The sequence below is a fragment of the Gadus chalcogrammus genome, chromosome 16 (genome assembly GCF_026213295.1).
Source record: "Gadus chalcogrammus isolate NIFS_2021 chromosome 16, NIFS_Gcha_1.0, whole genome shotgun sequence".
NCBI lineage: Eukaryota > Metazoa > Chordata > Actinopteri > Gadiformes > Gadidae > Gadus > Gadus chalcogrammus.
Window position 1 is genome coordinate 22,735,360 of NC_079427.1, and position 19,296 is coordinate 22,754,655.

General features: G+C 43.9%; 1 protein-coding gene across 3 annotated transcripts; it reads left to right on the forward strand.

Moving 5' to 3' along the window:
* The first annotated feature begins 15 nt into the window (after positions 1-15).
* Positions 16-9,107, forward strand: tbx2b (T-box transcription factor 2b). 3 transcript variants are annotated; one of them, XM_056611107.1, is made up of 7 exons: positions 16-930; positions 1,790-2,057; positions 3,344-3,523; positions 4,750-4,826; positions 4,999-5,141; positions 5,707-6,314; positions 7,158-9,107. In XM_056611107.1, the coding sequence occupies exons 1-7, from the start codon at positions 569-571 to the stop codon at positions 7,596-7,598; spliced, it is 2,079 nt and encodes a 692-aa protein (XP_056467082.1). In that variant the 5' UTR covers positions 16-568; the 3' UTR covers positions 7,599-9,107. The 3 variants fall into 3 exon arrangements, with proteins under 3 accessions (XP_056467082.1, XP_056467081.1, XP_056467083.1); XM_056611106.1 differs by having other exon boundaries at positions 17-930; positions 4,972-5,141; XM_056611108.1 differs by having other exon boundaries at positions 19-930; positions 3,377-3,523; positions 4,972-5,141.
* Positions 9,108-19,296: the final 10,189 nt, after the last annotated feature.

The window sequence follows — 19,296 nt, forward strand, 5'->3', positions numbered from 1 at the left end:
CTAATGCTTCCGACACCTTCCTCTCCACCCCCCTCTCGCAAGAGTCTGGCCTGAGCTGTTAAAACCACGCCTATAGAGGCCCACAATTGGTCCAGAAAGCGTAAAATCAGCAATCAAAGGGGCTTGGTTCATTAGTGCTGGGATCGAGGCAGGAAGGACATGTGAGATAGTCCCGTTTGTGCAGACCAAGGAGCAACATCTCAGCCCTCCGACTCCGCGGCTCTCTGGATGAGTGCAGCAGCCCCTCCACAAGCACAGCTTAGTTTCCTGAAGGCGACCGGCGAAGGCAGACACCACAGCTAGACTCTGTGCGCAAAGAGTCCAAGGACGGGCTTCAAGAGGTTTTCTTTTGTGATTGAGGGACTTCGTGGAGGTATCGGAGGAATCTTCTTCACCCGAGCAGCGCGTGTCCATAACGCGCTTTAAAGCTTGTTTGTTTGGGACTATTTTCTAAATTACTCCTGTACGTTTCTGCAGCCATTTAATCGCCGGGAAGCGGAGCGCACTGATCCTAGTGGGGGAAATACCACATCATATTATTTCACGTCGATTTGTTTTGGATGCACCGATGAGAGATCCAGTTTTCACAGGGACTGCCATGGCTTATCACCCTTTCCACGCTCACCGGCCGACCGACTTCCCCATGTCAGCGTTCCTAGCGGCTGCACAGCCCTCCTTCTTCCCGACGCTCACCCTGCCTCCCGGGGCGCTGACCAAGCCCATGCAGGATCATAGTCTCGCCGGCGCGGCGGAGGCTGGGCTTCACCCGGCGCTGAGCCACCACCACCAGGCGGCCCATCTCCGCAGTCTGAAGACCTTAGAGCCGGAGGAAGAGGTGGACGACGACCCCAAAGTCACCCTAGAAGCCAAGGACCTTTGGGACCAATTTCATAAACTAGGGACAGAGATGGTGATCACCAAATCTGGAAGGTAAGAATTACGCGCACTAGTGTTTATCGTAACGCATTATAGTGTTGTATATCTTCTAAACACTATATACTAAGCAGCGCACACGGGTCTGTCCTGCAGAGCACCGTGTGGGGATATGTTATGGTTTCATAGCGCATTGGTGAAATGGTAGCTCTGCCCAAAGTACAGGATCTCTGTACATGTATTTTATTATTCAACTCCACTGAGCATTCTTCGACCTATCACTAAATTAGTATCAGAGCAGGCGACATACACAGGCCTACGGATACTGCCTTTATTCTGGATCGTCTTCTGCGACGTGTGATGTTGCTATTGTGATGTTGTAACAGTAATAAAGTGAGCCCAATCGAGCTTTACCAATGCTTTTGGTAACGTCCCGCTGCTAAATAAATAGGCCTTCATGCGATCGTACCTTGCTTCTTTGAGCGACGAATCATGAAAGACAAATTGTTAAAGATATTTCTGCTTGTAGGACTATAAGTCATCTTTTGCGAATATCCAGTACCACCATTATATTATGACAGTTAAGCTCCTGGAATTTGTAAACAGACTGTCACTTCACAAAGCTGGGCTACACGGTCCTGAATATATGCCAATGGATCTGATAATAATATTATAGGCCTGTAAGTGAAGAAATATTTTATGGGCCTGTGTATCCAACAATCCCTATCCAATTATAAATAAATAAAAACATAGACAAAGCAATGCAGTTAGGAACATGACATAGGCTGAAATAAATGAATAACAACTAATTTGAACTTGTAATAAATAGGCCTGGTTGTATTATTTTAAATTCTAATCCTTATTGACGTGATTCATAATTTAACCTACATTTTACTACTCTACTTTTTTCTTTCAGGAGAATGTTCCCTCCCTTCAAAGTCCGCATCAACGGGCTCGACAAAAAGGCCAAATATATCCTGCTGATGGACATAGTGGCAGCAGATGACTGCCGCTACAAGTTCCACAACTCCCGCTGGATGGTGGCGGGCAAGGCGGACCCCGAGATGCCCAAGAGGATGTACATCCACCCGGACAGCCCTGCCACCGGGGAGCAGTGGATGGCCAAGCCTGTTGCCTTTCATAAACTCAAGCTCACCAACAATATTTCGGACAAGCATGGCTTTGTAAGTACAAAAATAATAATCTTAATAATAATAATTATTATTATATATTTTTTAAAGCGCTTGTAGGATGTTTGAGTGTGTGTGTGTGTGTGTGTGTGTGTGTGTGTGTGTGTGTGTGTGTGTGTGTGTGTGTGTGTGTGTGTGTGTGTGTGTGTGTGTGTGTGTGTGTGTGTGTGTGTGTGTGTGTGTGTTTATTTAGTATTAAACAAGCAGGCCCTTGCCGGGCTGGCTATGGGGCGATGTTACAATTGCATTAGAAGCGATGTTATGACCTGTGTTTGATCGGATATGATAGGATTTATTTGGACTGTCAGCCGTTTTTAGGGCATTATGTTCGCGATGTGTACGATGGCTTATTATATGGCAGCGGTGAAGGCTGTTGACACTTTGTCAACACTTCGCATGCAACTGCTGCTGACAAGCACTGGGTCTACTGGTCGAGGATACTTGTGTTTCCCGAAGACCTCTCAGGAATATTATTAGCTGCGACTCACACACGCTCAGATAGCCCTGTATCTTGTAAATCTCGGATATTAATATCTCTTCAAACATGGCTTTAGTATGTGACTAAATGTTTGAGAGCCGACCCCCTCCCCGTGGAGCTTCTTGCGCTGCGCACAGATCTGTCTGCGGGGTCTGAATAGCGTGCAGGCGACGCGGTGCAGGCTATCTTTAAACCGGGGGTCCTGAGAGAAATAAGGGGAAATCTGTTTGCATGGACCGAGTTGCAGAAGTCTGATTTTGTATCTTAATGTGGACCATTTTGATTGCGAACGAGTCCAAACATGTGGGGTTGTCTGCTCACTTGAAGTCTCGAGTGCGCTCGGTCTCCGGTCCTAAACTAGGCCCATGCCCGCAGCATGGAGGCGCCGAAGCAGGCTATGAAAAATGAGCTGCACCGGAGGTGGATGATAAACGACTCTGACAAACCAGCTGTAAACAAACGCAGTCAATAGGCCTACATGTCAGACAAAGTTACATGCGATTTGCAACCGGAATTTACGACATTAGTAGGCCTATTTGTTTCTATCTTGTGGATAAGCCTATAGGAATTAAAAATACATTTTTTAACACAATGCTGAATTTTCACCAACATGCGAACTATAAACAATAGCTTTTGGCCTTTGCAGGTCAGGGGTGGATGCCCGTGTTAGAAGGGCCTGCTTTAAAGTAGTTGTGTGTGCTTGGGATCTTATCAACATGTGCATGTGTCTGTTATTTTGTTGAAAATTGTAATACTTTTACATCAGAATACATATGCAATAGCATATCCTAACAAATGTTAGGGCTCTCGCCTCTTCCCCACCTCCGGTCTCCAGACTATCCTGAACTCCATGCACAAGTACCAACCCCGGTTCCACATCGTGAGGGCCAACGACATCCTGAAGCTCCCCTACTCCACGTTCCGGACCTACGTGTTCCCGGAGACCGACTTCGTGGCGGTGACCGCGTATCAGAATGACAAGGTGAGCCGCGTGGGGACACACGTCAATGTCACTAGAACCAGCTATTTCGTTGTTTTGCATAAAACCCCCTGCCATGAAAACCCCTACCTTTCCCTACAAAAAGTGAAATCCGAGTAACATTTATGCGACTGTTGTAAACAACTGTTGTAAACAATAATTATTTGTTCTGTATTTTGTATTTTTTTAGTTATTTAATATCATCACAATTATCTGCAATTAAATTCATAATTAAAAGGCTTAAGATGCGTTTAACGTGCAACACGTCGATGTGTGGTAGGCTATATTTGGTGTAAGAAATCAAGTAGCCTATGAAATAATAATGATCAGTCATATAAATATCAGTTTTGACCCACTCGCCCTGCTATCCCACCTCGCCCATGAAGCTAATTGGGTGTTTTTCATAGGGGCTTCATAGGGGCTGATGTTCTTGTTGTAATCGTAAAGTTTATGGCGTCGGGTCACAATCGATTAGGAGGCACTCAGGACGGTCAGCGTGTCTCCGAGGCTACACGGAACCGAGGCGTGACAGATGCGTAAATGCGAGCCGATAAGGTTGCAGTGTTCTCATTGGCCAACCGTCAAATTCCTTTAAAAGTTGCATGCAAACTGTGGAGGGGAAAATACGGACCCGTTACGATGCCAACCCCGTGAAGGAGCTACAGGCCCTTGGCCTTTATCGACGGCACCAGCGGCTGAAGCGCAACACAACCCTACGCCTAGAGGTCTGACATGACAAGCGTTATGACGCATGCATAGCCCAGCAATGATCCACACCGCGTTATTAATCATTCATATTAGAGTAATCTGTTCAAGTGGCGCCCTGTCCCATTTTCGATGCAAAGAAGGCTTATAGTGCTCCATAGAGGAATATTTCGTGACACAATTTCTCTCGGGGGGCTCGTGAGAATAATGCCCCATCATTACGCATTAATAATGCAATATTAGGGCCTGCATTGGCTTCCAACAATAGTGCATGTTTTTATGTATGTTTAAGACTTGTATATGCGAAGATGTATTACAAAAAATCCCTGGGATCCCGTGGTTCAAATGTGGGTTAAGTCACGCGTTGCTGTTGGGTTTAGCAGTGAGGCAACCTTAAGAAGGCCGTGGTGGAGCCTATACAGGTGCATGAACTACAATAAAAGTGAAATAGGGTGACCTTTGCTAATTGGGCCTGTAATTCAGTTAAGGGTCATTTTAAATAAGAGGGTTTTTTTATCCCGCAGATAACACAGTTGAAGATTGACAATAATCCATTTGCAAAAGGATTCCGAGACACCGGCAACGGAAGGCGAGAGAAAAGGTAAACGATGACGCAACGTTGTGCAGGCCTTTTAATGTTTCAACGTGATGATCCGTGCAACACATTTGGAGCCAATGTGTGTGTCCGTGCTATAGGCGTACTCGCCTTAAGTCTTACATTAAAAAGTCGCATTTTCCAATTTTAGGAAGCAACTGACTCTCCCTTCGCTTAGAATGTATGAAGATCAGTGCAAAACTGACCGGGAGGGAGCCGACTCCGACGCCTCATCCAGTGAGCCTACACCCGGCAGAGACAGCGGCCACTCGCCCCTGGGAACCTCCTCTAGTCCGCTCCGATTCAGCCGCACCAACAGAGGTCAGAGCCCAATGTGTTGTTGTTGTTGTTGTTGTTGCTGTTGTTGTTGTTGTTGTTGTTGTTGTTGTCGTTGTTGTTGTTGTTGTTGTATTAATAATAATAGGCTGATGTTAATTATAATAATATTAAAATTGGAAAATTCATCAAAAGGAACAGCGCCCTCTATTGTTCCAAAGTCATCCGACTTGTAGCTCTTTGGAGTTTATCACCGAAGACCAAATCTGTCTCTTATATATTAATTAGCCTACATATTATACATAAATAAAGTAAAAGAAAAGCTAATAAATATTAAAATAACGTTTTTAATATTTTTGTGCCAATATTCAATGTGGAACAGAAATGTAAGCAAAACTAAAAACAACAATGTCTAAATGTTCAATAGCCTTATTCAGACCAAGTTCTGGCTGTAGATTTAGTTTGAACACACACACGGCTAATAATACAGTACATGGCTGCTGATGGATAAAGGACCATGATCAAAGTGACATGTTGTGTGCATGGGACTGGTAACACTTACACTGAGAATGCAAAATGCTAACCACCAGCGTGTCTGTTTCTGAACCAGAAGACAAGATGTGCTCCGACAGCGACCCTGAGCTGGACCCCCACGACGACCTGTGTCCCGGATCCGAAAGCCCCGCCCCCGAACCCGTCTCCCCATTCAGCTCCCGCTGTCTGGAGCGGGTGAGGGACCGGCCCTCCGGCCAGGAGAAGAGGGAGGACTGCCCTGCCCCGACGCTGGGAGTCAGGGCCCTGGAGAAGGACAAGGCGGAGGGACGGCACGGGAGGAAGGACGCCAACGAGCCCTCTAACAAGGACAGCGAGAGGGAAGGCATGGGGCCCATCAAGGAGGGCTACTCCCCCCTCATGGTGCAGACGGAGAGCCCGTCCCACTTCAGCCCCAGCCACCTCCAGAGCCTGGCCCTCTCCGGTCTGCACGGCCAGCAGTTCTTCAACCCGCTGGGAGCCGGCTCGCCGCTGCTGTTCCACCCGGGCCAGTTCGCCATGGGGCCCGGGGCCTTCTCCGCCATGGGCATGGGCCACCTGCTGGCCTCCGTGTCAGGGGCCGGCGGCCTGGACAACGGCAGCCTCTCGGCCCAGCTCACGGCCCAGGGCGCAGGCGGCGCCAACCCCTTCCCCTTCCACTTGTCCCAGCACATGCTGGCCTCTCAGGTGAGACCCGCTTCCTGCCCTCCGTGTCCCTGTCCCCCCCCCCCACCCTCCCAGCCTGCAGGAGGTTGTTTGAATAAGATGAAGGTCATCTCATGACAGCTTTAGATAGGATTCGATCAAAGCATTTTTCAAATTCAAGAAAATGCTAACATAGCAAATGTTCACATTCTTACTCCTATTTTACTATTGTCAATATCTAACACCTTCAAATACGACTACAATTATTATTTTTTATTATGTTTGGTTTTTATTAAGAATTGTAATTAGTAGGTCCTACCATAAGTTGTGGATCCCCCCCCCCCCCCCCCCACACACACACACACACACACACACACACACACACACACACACACACACACACACACACACACACACACACACACACACACACACACACACACACACACACACACACACACACAGCTGATGTATGAACATATTACAAACATTTGTATGCACCAAACTAAATCAAACAACAGCATTTATGATGTTAAATCTTTTAATTCTAGTTTTTTGTAGCCATGCATTTTTTTCGGTATAAATACATTTAGAAAATAAGAGCTCTCTCCTTTACATAACATTAATAAATACCCATTTAAAAACAAAACATCAAAACATTTGATTAATCAAATCAATAAGATATTTAACATAATTATTATAAGTACAATAAATCATTCTAACTAATACATTGCATCGAAATATTCAAGTTCATTCATGTTTAATTACATAATCTGCCAAATGTGCCAAAAACGCCGACTGTGTTTGCACGGTGTTTGAGGGATGATCTCACATTGTCTCTCCCATGTATCCTTTACTAAGGGCCGTTTCCTCTCCTTATTTCAGGGCATCCCCATGCCGACCTTCGGAGGCCTCTTCCCCTATCCCTACACCTACATGGCGGCCGCTGCAGCGGCGGCGTCCGCCTCTGCCCTCCCCGCCACCAGCACCGCCAGCTCCCTCTCCCGGAACCCCTTCCTCACAGGCTCCCGGCCTCGGCTCCGATTTAACCCCTATCAGCTGCCCGTGTCCATTCCTTCAAGCTCCCTCCTCACCAACAGTTTGCCAGGTAGCATAAACCCTGGATCGGAATCCTCCAAGTCGGGCAGCAGGGAGACGAGCCCTGCGCCCGAGCACCACAATCACAAGACCTCCTCGAGTGCGAGGGTCAGCTCACCCAAAGCCAACATGAAAGACTCAATCAATGAGCTGCAGAACATCCAGAGACTCGTGAGCGGCCTGGAGAGCCAGCGGGAATCCTCTCCGTCCAGGGACTCTCCGAAGTGATGTCCCACTTTGGAATAGTTTGATATCGCTTACCTTTTAAATGGACAGTTGTCTTTTGTCTTGTACAGCACATTACACCGTTTTCCTAAACGTGTTGAGCTCTTAAACTGCGGGGACGAACGACCAAGCGGTGCGCCAGCGACAGACTGCGCGCATTAGGGACCAACCAAAAGTGCGCCTCTAAGTTGTATGCTGACTTGAAGCATATACGGTCCTATAGTTTGAAAAAGCAACCCCTGTAAAGCAACCTGTGTTGAGACGTGGGACAGAGCCGCCAGGAGGACGCGCTACCAGGGGGGACTTGAGGCCACTATACTCTGGGCTATGCTAGGTTTCTACCAGCGCTGCATCACTGCGGGTTATTTGGACCCCGGCGCACAAGTAGGCCTATTGGGGGTGAAAATAAAAGGTTGAAACGTATAAAGCTTCATCCAAAAAAGTTTCAAAGCCTGTATTTCAAAAGGGATGAAAATAATAGTCCCGCCTATAGGTGATCGATAAGAACGTTATCATTTCTTCAAGACAATTGTTTCTGAACTATTTATGTAATTAAAAAAATGAATGATGTAAATAAACTATAGGATACAGGAATATGCAATTGGTATTAATTTATTCAAGGCTGTATATTATGCGTGTATATATTTCGAATTAAATAGTTAATTTTTTCCATTTGACATGAAGGTGTAGTGTAGGCCTATAAAGGAAAGCTATTCAGCCCTTGTTGGTTTTGAACCGAGATTGATGCATCGCTGGTTTCCCTGCCTTTGACACGTGGAGGAAACATGTGTGCCATGTTTAGTCGCTGCGTACACTAACATCCACAGAGGAGGAAGGCGCTCCACACGGATCACCCCGTCCTGGCATGGGTCGAAGACGCAGACATGAGAAACCTCAGGTTGTTTCACTCCAACCCCGGAGCGATTCCAAGCAATCCCACCTCAAATGGACCCGTTGTTAATGCATATCTATCCATAGGCTATATTTAAAAAAAAAAATGAGGGTATATTGTTAATGCTGGTTGTCCGGGTATTATTATTATTATTTTTTTTTTGATTGTCTCACAATTTAAATAAAAATATTGTGTTAAGTAGCCTACTGTTGAATTGTCTGTTGTTGTTGTTTTTATTATTATAATAGACAAGTAGGCCTATAAGTAGGCCTAGCATTATCGCAATACTACTAGATTTTTTGGATTATTGATCATGAGGAACAGTATGAGAGACTTTACAAGCCATTTAAATTGACGTGTAAAAACGTACTCCAACACATTGACACGTTACACACTGAACATTCACGGTCCTCGTGGTGTAACAGCGCCCTCTGTCGGCCACACAGAGATCGGAAAATCTCACGTTACAGCATGTGGGTTTCTGAGCAGTGTTTTATGTGTTTTGAAATTTTGAATTTGGAGTGCTATTTGTGGTCGTTCATATAAAAAAAATAACTTTTCAGAACATCTGAGGTAACTATAGCCAGGCTTACTAAGTGACATATTATGTGTATTTAATAATATAACACCAAATAATAATAAAAAAAAATTGCAGTTTATTCTTTTAATATTTGGGATTATTTTTAGCCTATAATTATTTAGCTATTATTGCTTTTTCATATTAATTGTTTTGTGAGTGTGCATGTGTGTGTGTGTGTGTGTGTGTGTGTGTGTGTGTGTGTGTGTGTGTGTGTGTGTGTGTGTGTGTGTGTGCGCGTGTGCGTGTGTGTGTGTGTGTGTGAGTGTGTGTGTGTGTGTGTGTGTGTGTGTGTGTGTGTGTGCGTGTGTGTGCGTGTGTGTGGGGGGTAGATGGTTTTGGATTTAAATTAGGAAACCGAAATCAGCAGCAGGAACGCCCATCACTATTTCCTGCAGTATTGTGTTCTCGGCTGTATTTTTAGAAGGAGAATAGTATTTATAGGAAGCCAAGGAAACGCGTTTTATCCCTTTCTCTTGATGACACACATCCGTTGTATCCACAGCTAAATTTAGCCGTCGGGCTGAGCAGCTGATATTTAGGCCTGTTTAAGGGTCGTTGATTGGACGATTCGTAGTAAGATAAGTGACACGAATTGTTTAACACATGTTGGAACTGTCTGTAACTGCTGCTTAGTCGTCCAATCATAGTTGGAGCATAGTAGGCCTAAATGAGTGCTGTATCAGGATATTCCTGATTTTCGTTCCAATCTTATATCTGGGTGGAAACAGGCATAGGCCTGCATATAATATGCTGTGTGTGAATCACGGTGATTGGTGTAAGGCTTGTCTATGCGGGAGTATTAGCTATGCAAAAAAAATAACTCACTCCATAAAATGTTGAAAGGGTTAAGCGGGGAAGTTCTTGGAGAATAGGCGCTTGGACGCCCAGCCACTTTGGCAGCAGACAGCCCTTTGTCCGGCAACCGGCGCCTGTCGCCTGCCTGCCGGCCACAGCCTCCCCACACCCGCGCCCAGGAGGGGGGCGAGGGGGCTGGGGGGGGGACGTCGATGGCCACAGCTCCTAATTAGAGAGCCCTTCTTGTTCATTTTCTTTTCTTTCTGCAGCGATAATCACAAAACTCTCATTCTATTACGGGGCCATTGTTGCTCCTCTGTTATCTTCAATTAACAGAGCGAGCTCCTCGACCTCGCACTCTCGGATAAAAACTATTTGTCTAAAACAATCAGTCGATGAGTGATCAATAGGCTCCTGTGGAGGCCCCGTGGATCGACACTAATGTCTAGTGACGGTGCGGGGTAAAAAGGCCAAGATTATTCACAACTCTGTTAAATTATCAGTGTATGCCGCTATTTATCTATTGTAGGACAACAGGAGGACAGTATGGACTTAGACAAGGTCTGGGAAAAATAAAAACAAGTGTTCAAGAGTTAATTAAAAGTTTCAGTATGCGTGTGAGCCGAACCCCTTATGTCTCAGATCGCAGAGTCCCGCTATGGATCTTTGGGTTTGGTCTCTAGGCTATGGCAAAAATACAATTATTTATTAGGCGTTTATCTTAAAATGACATTTGTAGGAGCGGTCATGTGTTTGGGGACCGTATGTTGAAAAATATCATGTGGCTTCTTGCAGTGGATCTTGTTTTGGTCATAGTGTGCTTAGTGGGCCAGCTAAGTTCCTCCACATTCACAGCACTCATTTCATTTAAATGTTTATTATTTTTGCAATTATGACATCGGCCTCTAGGCCAATCCCCCACTACTGCGATAGGCCTCCGGTTCCTCGGAAACGGAATACTCAACTCTTCCCCATGCTGATGACAGCTCAGTGCAGGGGATCTAAGTTAAGTGCAAATGTAGATCCATCAGGTTGTAGGTGTCATTCCTCATCAAGTTCTGATGGCAACATTTCCGCTGAGGGAGTGGGTTGGCCCAATAGGGGGACAAAAACATAGGTATACAGTAGTCATTTAAATCGACCCACAAAGAACATTGTAGCGTGCAGAAAAGTGGCGCATTCTTGGCATCTGCTCGGACCTGCGACTTAAGGTCTTAAAACCAGCAGCCCGCGTGTTGACCATTAATCAATCTTTCGCAATCACCGTTTCACGAGATGCATCGGTCTGGGTTGCTCTTAGTAAACACCTAGGCTCTGCACTGCGAATACGTGGATCTCTCTTTGTGTGTGTGTGTGTGTGTGTGTGTGTGTGTGTGTGTGTGTGTGTGTGTGTGTGTGTGTGTGTGTGTGTGTGTGTGTGTGTGTGTGTGTGTGTGTGTGTGTGTGTGTGTGTGTGTGTGTGTGTGTGTGTGTGTGTGCGTGCGTGCGTGCGTGTGTGTTTGTGTGCGCGTGTGAGTTCATGTGCACGTGTGTGTGTGAGAGAGAGAGAGTGCGCACGCGTGTGGCGTGGGAGTGTGTTCATTTGTGTGCGCGCGCGTGGCCTACTTTCGTTGCTGAGGCGAACTCGACACCCCAGCATGAGAGCCCGTCGCCCCCTTCTGGACGCGGGGAGTCGAGGAACAGAAACCATCACATTCGCTCTGCGTCAGAACTTCAATTTCTCATGAAGTCCGAGTTTCAAACAGAGCACACTTTGAATTGCCGTCTAAAACATACTGTTTGTGTAAATAGGGCAATGCTTTTATCGATATTGTCTTTACTAAACGTGGGCTGTGAGGGCCAGTGATGCAGTGACTGAGGCAGCAAACAGCAACTCGTTCAAACACTGCTGGTGACTTGATTCCTCTGACAGATTAGAGCAGTAGCCTATCCTCCTTCAGCGGCGACCTGCCCTCACGTGTTATACCACAATCAACCACTAGATGTCATACATACAAACCTTCTTCTGCATACAGTACATATTTTTTTTAATGGAGTAGGATCTTAAGTGGGTGGAGACCAACTCGGTGACGCTAAATGTTGACTTGATAAATAATGTTTTTAGCCAACCAGAGATGTGTTGCTGAGAGATTCGACAAAAATAAAAAACGTCTCCAAACAAAACCCAAATCAAACAAACTTGATTATAATAAGCACACTGTAAGACTTGAATATTTTGGGTTCATCGTCACAGAGGGCTGTAAATCTTTTCAAAGTCAAACACATTGTTTTTAAAAGAACTGCATGATGACAAATGTGGGATATATGTTTAACCATTTAGAAATAATTGTCTCCAGTGGCACTTGAAACACATATGCATGCAGACACACACACGCAGACACACGCAGACACACGCAGACACACACACACACACACACACACACACACACACACACACACACACACACACACACACACACACACACACACACACAAAAATACAAGTGAATATGCACACAACCACCAACCCACACATACAATTGTGTATGCACACACACACATATGCGGGTGCACACACACGCACACACACTTGAAAGAGAGATGAACACAGGAGATTAGTGAAAGACTAACAGCGAGTCATGATGAACAGATCTGTGGGCCCGGCGACAGAGCGGAGACTAAACGCGGCGGCGGCTCTTCTCCAACACGTTCCCACACAGATCTCCCTCTTCAGACAGGATGCCCCTGCCTGTAGGAAAACACAAAAGTCGTGAACACTGCAATATAAACCGGCCAGTCAAAAACAGAAGAAATGATGGCTTTCAGCTGACCTACAATGTGCCTACAGTAAACATTTCATCCATTTCTTTATATACCAAAATGAAGCCGTTGAAGCCTGTAAAAATGGAACCTTGTGTACGCATGCGCAAACACACACAGTATATATACAGTGACATCAGCACTGGGCTCCCACCCATCCCTGGCGCCAACGGGTGTCTCTCTCCCCCCCCCCCCCCCCCCCCAGGCTTTCTACTCAGAGGTTAAGTGTAAGGACGCATCTTCTGAAATGGATTTTAGATGGCCGCCGACAAGTCAGCTACACCCAGTTAAAAGAAAATAAAGAGTAGTGTCTCATGACAAGCACCCTTTCTTCTTTAAAAGGGAGCAAAAAACTAAGCAGGCAATCCCAATCCAAGAAAGCTGTTGTCCATCAGATGGAGCCCGCTCAGAGGGCATTGGTAGACACATAATATACCTTGCTCAGTAGGCTACAATTGGGCTTTAGTTTATTATATATGAGAACCCGGCTACTCAGATACTTTGTAGTAACCTTAGTCAATCGACAGAGGGAGTATCAGGGGCACAGGGTCTTGAGATCCTCCCTGCTCGTAGTGTGAAGGAGGTCCAGTCTCTAGGTTCTAGTGTTGACTGCTGAGGATATACTCCTTCACAAGCGGATGATTAGCTTTATACTTCAAATCTACTTTTTCACAAGCGGCTGATTAGCAGTTTTACTTCAAATGTACTTCTTCACAAGCTCACAAGCTATTGTTTAGCGTTACATTTCAAATATACTTCTACACATTTTGATTAGCTTTGTGCTTAAAATAGGCTTCTTCACAAGCTGATGATGAGCAGTTGTACTTCTAAATCTACCAAATATACCTCAGAATACAGTGGCTTTCCTGTGCACATCTCCGAGAAGAACATCTCCACTAACTATACACAAATACACGCATAGACAGACAGAGACACAGACACAGACACACACACACACACACACACACACACACACACACACACACACACACACACACACACACACACACACACACACACACACACACACACACACACAAACACACACACACACACACACACACACACACGCACACACACACACACACACACACACACGCACTCAGCTTAACACACACCAGACATATATGCATATGCACACAAACACACACAAAGACATATTTGCACACATTTAACCTGTGTGAGCCCCGAATGTTGATTTTGCATCATGGCAGATCGCAGAAGTGGAGACACAATAGGTCAAAGTCAATCCCTGGTCCCATGTCTCCAATGTCACATGTTAGGGGATCAGCAGCTTTCACACCAAGGGTGGCACATGCATGGCCCTGAGTGCAGGCAAGACAATAGTGGTAACAACACATTACACAGTGGCTGAGAGATCCCTGCTGAGTCTGCCTTAAAGGGGTAGTTCGGAATTTTGGACATAGGTTCTGATTCCAAAGTGAGCATTGGTATTCTATATCACTGGAGACAGTTTTCAACACATTTCATTCAGTCCTTCTAGTTGCAGAGTTCGCTCGTGCTAGGCTAGCGCACGTCAACGGGCAATGCTAGCCTGCTATTAAAAACAGTCTTACCCACTCCACAGTACACCCGAGGTAAATCAATTATAACGCCAGACTATAGATTGAAATGTCTGTCTTGATAGAATAATGTTAGAAATAAAACTAACCTTGCATCGCATGAATCATCGAGGGACTACTTTCTCAGCAGAAGCGGAATTCTACTATGCGCTGGTTAGGTTTGTAACCGAATCACGACAGAAGAACGTAAACAGAGAAGCGTGGGACAGAAGCGCAATTGAACGACTAGGCAACATGATGGTTCAGTGTGCTTTTAGAAATTGTAGAAATAAACGGTACAAATGGGCACCACAAAGTTTCCACCAATTTCCAGTGCGAGATCCAGAAAGGACTCAACTGTGGCTTGTTGCTGCTGGCTTTGACATCAAAACACCGGCTCGTACATGTACGGTTCGTTGGATACAACAAATTCCTCATAATCGTCTTCAAAAGCAGATGCATCGCTAACTCCTCCAAACGTGGCCATATCTTGTTAATTTAATACGCTTGTAGAATTCGTTCGTTCACTGTACTCTGCGTTTGTAGCAATGACAGCGGCAGGTAACCAAGGTATCAGTCCGCCGCTGCCGTAGCCTACGTACAGGAATATAAACACTGCTGCTGAGACCCCGCAATTCCCTCAAAATGCAATGCAATGCAAGGTTGGTTTTATTTCTAACATTATTCTATAAACAGACATTTAGATTTATAGTCTGTCGTTATAATTGATTTACCTCGGGTGTACTGTGAAGTGGGTAAGACTGTTTTTAATAGCAGGCTAGCATTGCCCGTTGACGTGCGCTAGCCTAGCACGAGCGAACTCTGCAACTAGAAGGACTGAATGAAATGTGTTGAAAACTGTCTCCAGTGATATAGAATACCAATGCTCAGTTCGGAATCAGGCCCTATGTCCAAAATTCCGAACTACCCCTTTAAGGGTGACTGATAACCAATTCACCCTGATATGAAGGAGGCCAAAAAAACATTAGTGTGAAAAAGTATTGACAAGGCTTTTCTCAAAATTACTCTCTCAAACCTATTTAAAACCTATTTAAATCCCTTTTAAAATACTCCATAGCACAAATACAAATACTAATTCAGATTAGATAAGATGTACTTAATTTCAACATTATATCCAAGAGAGGAATTTAATTCTGTAAACCTGTATTAACGGGTGTGTACAATATGCTCTACATAGTTAAAGGTTCTACGCAAGATTTGAGATTGTGTGTAGAGAGAGCATAAGAGAGAATGAATTTGGCCTTAAAAAAAAAGACCCTCACTCTCGTTTTCCTCTCTCCCTATGTTCCTCCACCACTGAGAAGCGTTGCATTCAACTCACGTGTGTTTCACAGGCAAGATGGATTCTCAGAACCAATCAAGGAAGAGATGCCCTGACTGGTCAGAAAAAAGGTCTAAAATCGAAATCGGCCCAGACAGAGCAAACTCGAAACCGTTCATTTAACTCAATAATAGCTGACTGATGGCTTTGCCATTACTAAAAAATGACACACAAATAGTAATGACAAAGCAGATATTCTGTTACTTTTCTTATAATTTAAAGTCACACTATCTGTTTCATAGCCTATACTGTTTGAGCTTTGAGCTAGTGATAAATAGGAAACCTTCTAGGCAATGTTGGATATAACCTGAAAATAACAATTGAAACACTGATTAGTTAGAAATGTTCTATAATTGGGGCGCCCCGGTGGCTCACCGGGTAGAGCGAGTCCTTGGCCCGTGGTCATTTGCTGCATGTCTTCCCCTCTATCTCCCATACCTTCCTCTCTATCTCACTCTATAATAAAGCATTAAAATGCAAAAAATACAATAAAAAAAATAATAAAAAAGTTATATAATTTAAACCTTCAAAGTTATGGAATGTTGGAAAGGAAAACCCAATAATACAGTCAGACACTTGAATCGGTCCATTAGGTATTTACTGTAAGCCATTGCCTGGGAAAGGACTTAAAAGGGTTGCAGTTGGAAGATGGAAATTAGATAAAGTGATCACATAATTGTCCAAATTGTACTTACATTCCAGTCTGTAAACTAAACATCCAAAAATGAAGCGTGAATTTACACACTACAGAAAGCCAAATTGGTGGGTAAATTGTTCTATCGGGGAGGTTGCAGGCTTTATTGACTTGGCCATAACTCTTTTAAGGACTTGGAAAGATACGTCAATACGACAATACATATGTATACTTTGGAATAATAAACAATCCTGTCACAAGAGACCATTTATAACATAAATGTGGCCTATCAAAGATGGGAAGTTGACGTTTTCTCAATATCCCGATTAAGCTTGCTTCGCTTCTCCACCATATTGGGCTGAAATAACAGTATAGATTAACACCAGAATATCTCTTTAGTTGTGATTTTCATCAGAAGGAGTGTGGGTGGGTGAGGCACAAGCAAGTATAGAATCATGTCATCAGTAAAAATGGTTTACATTGCCTGCAGGTTTTATTTCACTGTTAATAGCCACTGGACTAATGGTAGAGAGGAGGGAGGGAACTACATTTCCATTTTTTTCCCTTCCTTCCCTTAACTCCTCTGGACTTTATATATGTGTCTCACACACACTAGTGGTTGCTTAGTGGTGGGGCTGTTAGGTTTAACCTGAAGAGATGAATGCTGGATGAGGTGCTGCCTACAGCCTCTAAAGTTAAACCAAGAGTTCAATGGTTTGCCATAATAATCCCTAATTGAATGTTGGGATATCATAGGGCTGGGGTTGTGAACCTCTTCTGGCAGAGGGAAATTACTTTAAATGGTTCTTGGAAAAGCCAAATAATCATTTACATAATTATCATTCCACATTTTGAGGGAAGATATTCATTCATTGTAAATCAGCCATGACCCTTTAGGATGACAATATTTATGTTCCCTTTTATGGCATTTCACTTTCATCACAGAAAGAGCCACGCATGGCTTGGAACCTGACCCCTGTGAGGTCAGCTTGGAAAACCTGTTGTAGTCTCAGCACAACTTAGGGAAGACAACAAACATGGATTTTTTTTATTGTTGTATTTTCTAGAGGAAATATTACTACTAAATGTCCCTATTTTCACTTGGGAAATCAAAACTTTCCAATTTTTTAAAAAGAAAATAAATCCAGCAGCAGCGGGCCAGATTCTGGGGAATACCTCCGGTTGAGAGCCGGGGTCATAGAAGAGGGAGCTACAGTGATGAGGCTGTACAGTGGGCCGGTGACTCACTGAACACTGTATAGAGGAAGCCATTATTATTGGCCCTGTTACTCTGAAGGGGATGCACATTGTAAACAGGTAAAAATAAAGGTACATGATGTTGACAACCAAGAATAAAATAAAGTAGGAAATAATTATAATAAGCTTTCATATCTGTTGACAACTCGTGTTTCATTCTTTTTTGCACACACATAAATACATACATACATACATACATACATACATACATACATACATACATACATACATACATACATACATACATACATACATACATACATACATACATACACACACACCCACAAACCCTACACGCACACACACACCCCCGCACACGAACACACACACAAACCACAGACCCCCCCCCCCACCCCCCGCTCACACACAAACATACACACACACAATCACATACACCCACACCCACACCCACACACACACACACACACACACTTTACTTGCTTTGTTGGGGTCAATACAAGGCTTCGTTATTATTCAGTATGGCACTTTCTGTAGAGGGGCTCAGCCCTATAAAGATATCAAATCATTCACTGCACAAAGTTTGAAGAACGTTGTCATTTCTTTGTGGCCACAGCTTCTCTGACCTTGTTGAACCTTAATTCTACCATCTCAATTCAAAACAAAACTCCCTAAATCAGCCACAGGGGATTAAAGAAGGGCTATGATCGCTCCATATCAGAAGACATCCTTGAAATAAATTTAAAGCATTATACAGCAACATATTGAAGTAATGTGTATCTTGTCCAATTCAATCATTAGTATTGCATTTTGTCAAAATAGTGCCTTTTCAGAAGAATTCATAATGAACATATTTAAAAACAGATATTTTGATGAAAATGTATTAAAAGTTTAATTTAATTTTATTAGAAGTACATGGATAATTTTTTAACCTGCTAGAATTAAAAACAACCACTAGATCGAACAGACTCACAGAGGCACCCCGAAGCCGATTATAATGCAAATAGCTATCACTTAATGGAACGCTCATTTCAATCAAATGTAACGGTTGGCTTTGTAAATGATGGCTTGGGCATGCACAACTTTAGGACTGAGCTACCAGTAAAGTATGGACCTGTGCAGCAGACCTGGGGATGGAGAGTCTCTGAACCAACTCGGCCGTGACGCACACCATGGACAGTTCACCCAGAACAAGCTCTGGCCACCAGTATTGAATTCGACCATTCAGAGGTAGCGGTGGATACCAGAAAACCATGCTCTGGTTATCCAGATCCCACTAGCAACTGAAAGGCTAATGTGTGTGTGGTGTTGGATTGGGGGGCATAATCAATTATTACAGACCAAATATGTTCCTCAGGAAAGAGCAACTCAGGCTCCCACTAGAGTGCATCAGTGTCAAGATGGGGACACCATGGTCTGCTCTCCTCGCTGTAACTTCATACACAGAAGCACATGGTCAACCACAACACTCAAATAATTTAGACTATGAAAGATCTCCTTGACCTTGTCTCTGCAAATTTAATTGACCAAAAAGTAGACTATCTTGGAAAAAAATCACTATTTGACGCCTATTAGTACAACAAATTAATAATTATATGAATATACGATGACTATCCCATCTTCTACTACTTATGCTACTACTAGGCCCTACTAATTCTACTGTTCATACTACTAATGATAATAATGTTAACAATAATGTTCATAATACTGTTATTAATAAAAAAGATAATTGGGCTATTATTGTTAGGCTATTATTATGGATTTTTGGTTGTTGTTATGATGTAGGAATAGTTATAGCCTAGTAATATTCATAGAATAATTACAAATATTGATCTTAATATTTTGAAAGTCAAACCAGCCAACAACACATAAATGTGTGCAT

What these genes read in the sequence shown, in the direction of transcription:
- tbx2b (XM_056611106.1), top strand. Translation starts at nt 569, where the DNA reads ATGAGAGATCCAGTTTTCACAGGGACTGCCATGGCTTATCACCCTTTC. An exon ending in AACGGAAGGCGAGAGAAAAG is followed by an intron (nt 4,827 to 4,971) that starts GTAAACGATGAC and finishes TTCCAATTTTAG; the next exon opens with GAAGCAACTGACTCTCCCTT. An exon ending in ATTCAGCCGCACCAACAGAG is followed by an intron (nt 5,142 to 5,706) that starts GTCAGAGCCCAA and finishes TTTCTGAACCAG; the next exon opens with AAGACAAGATGTGCTCCGAC.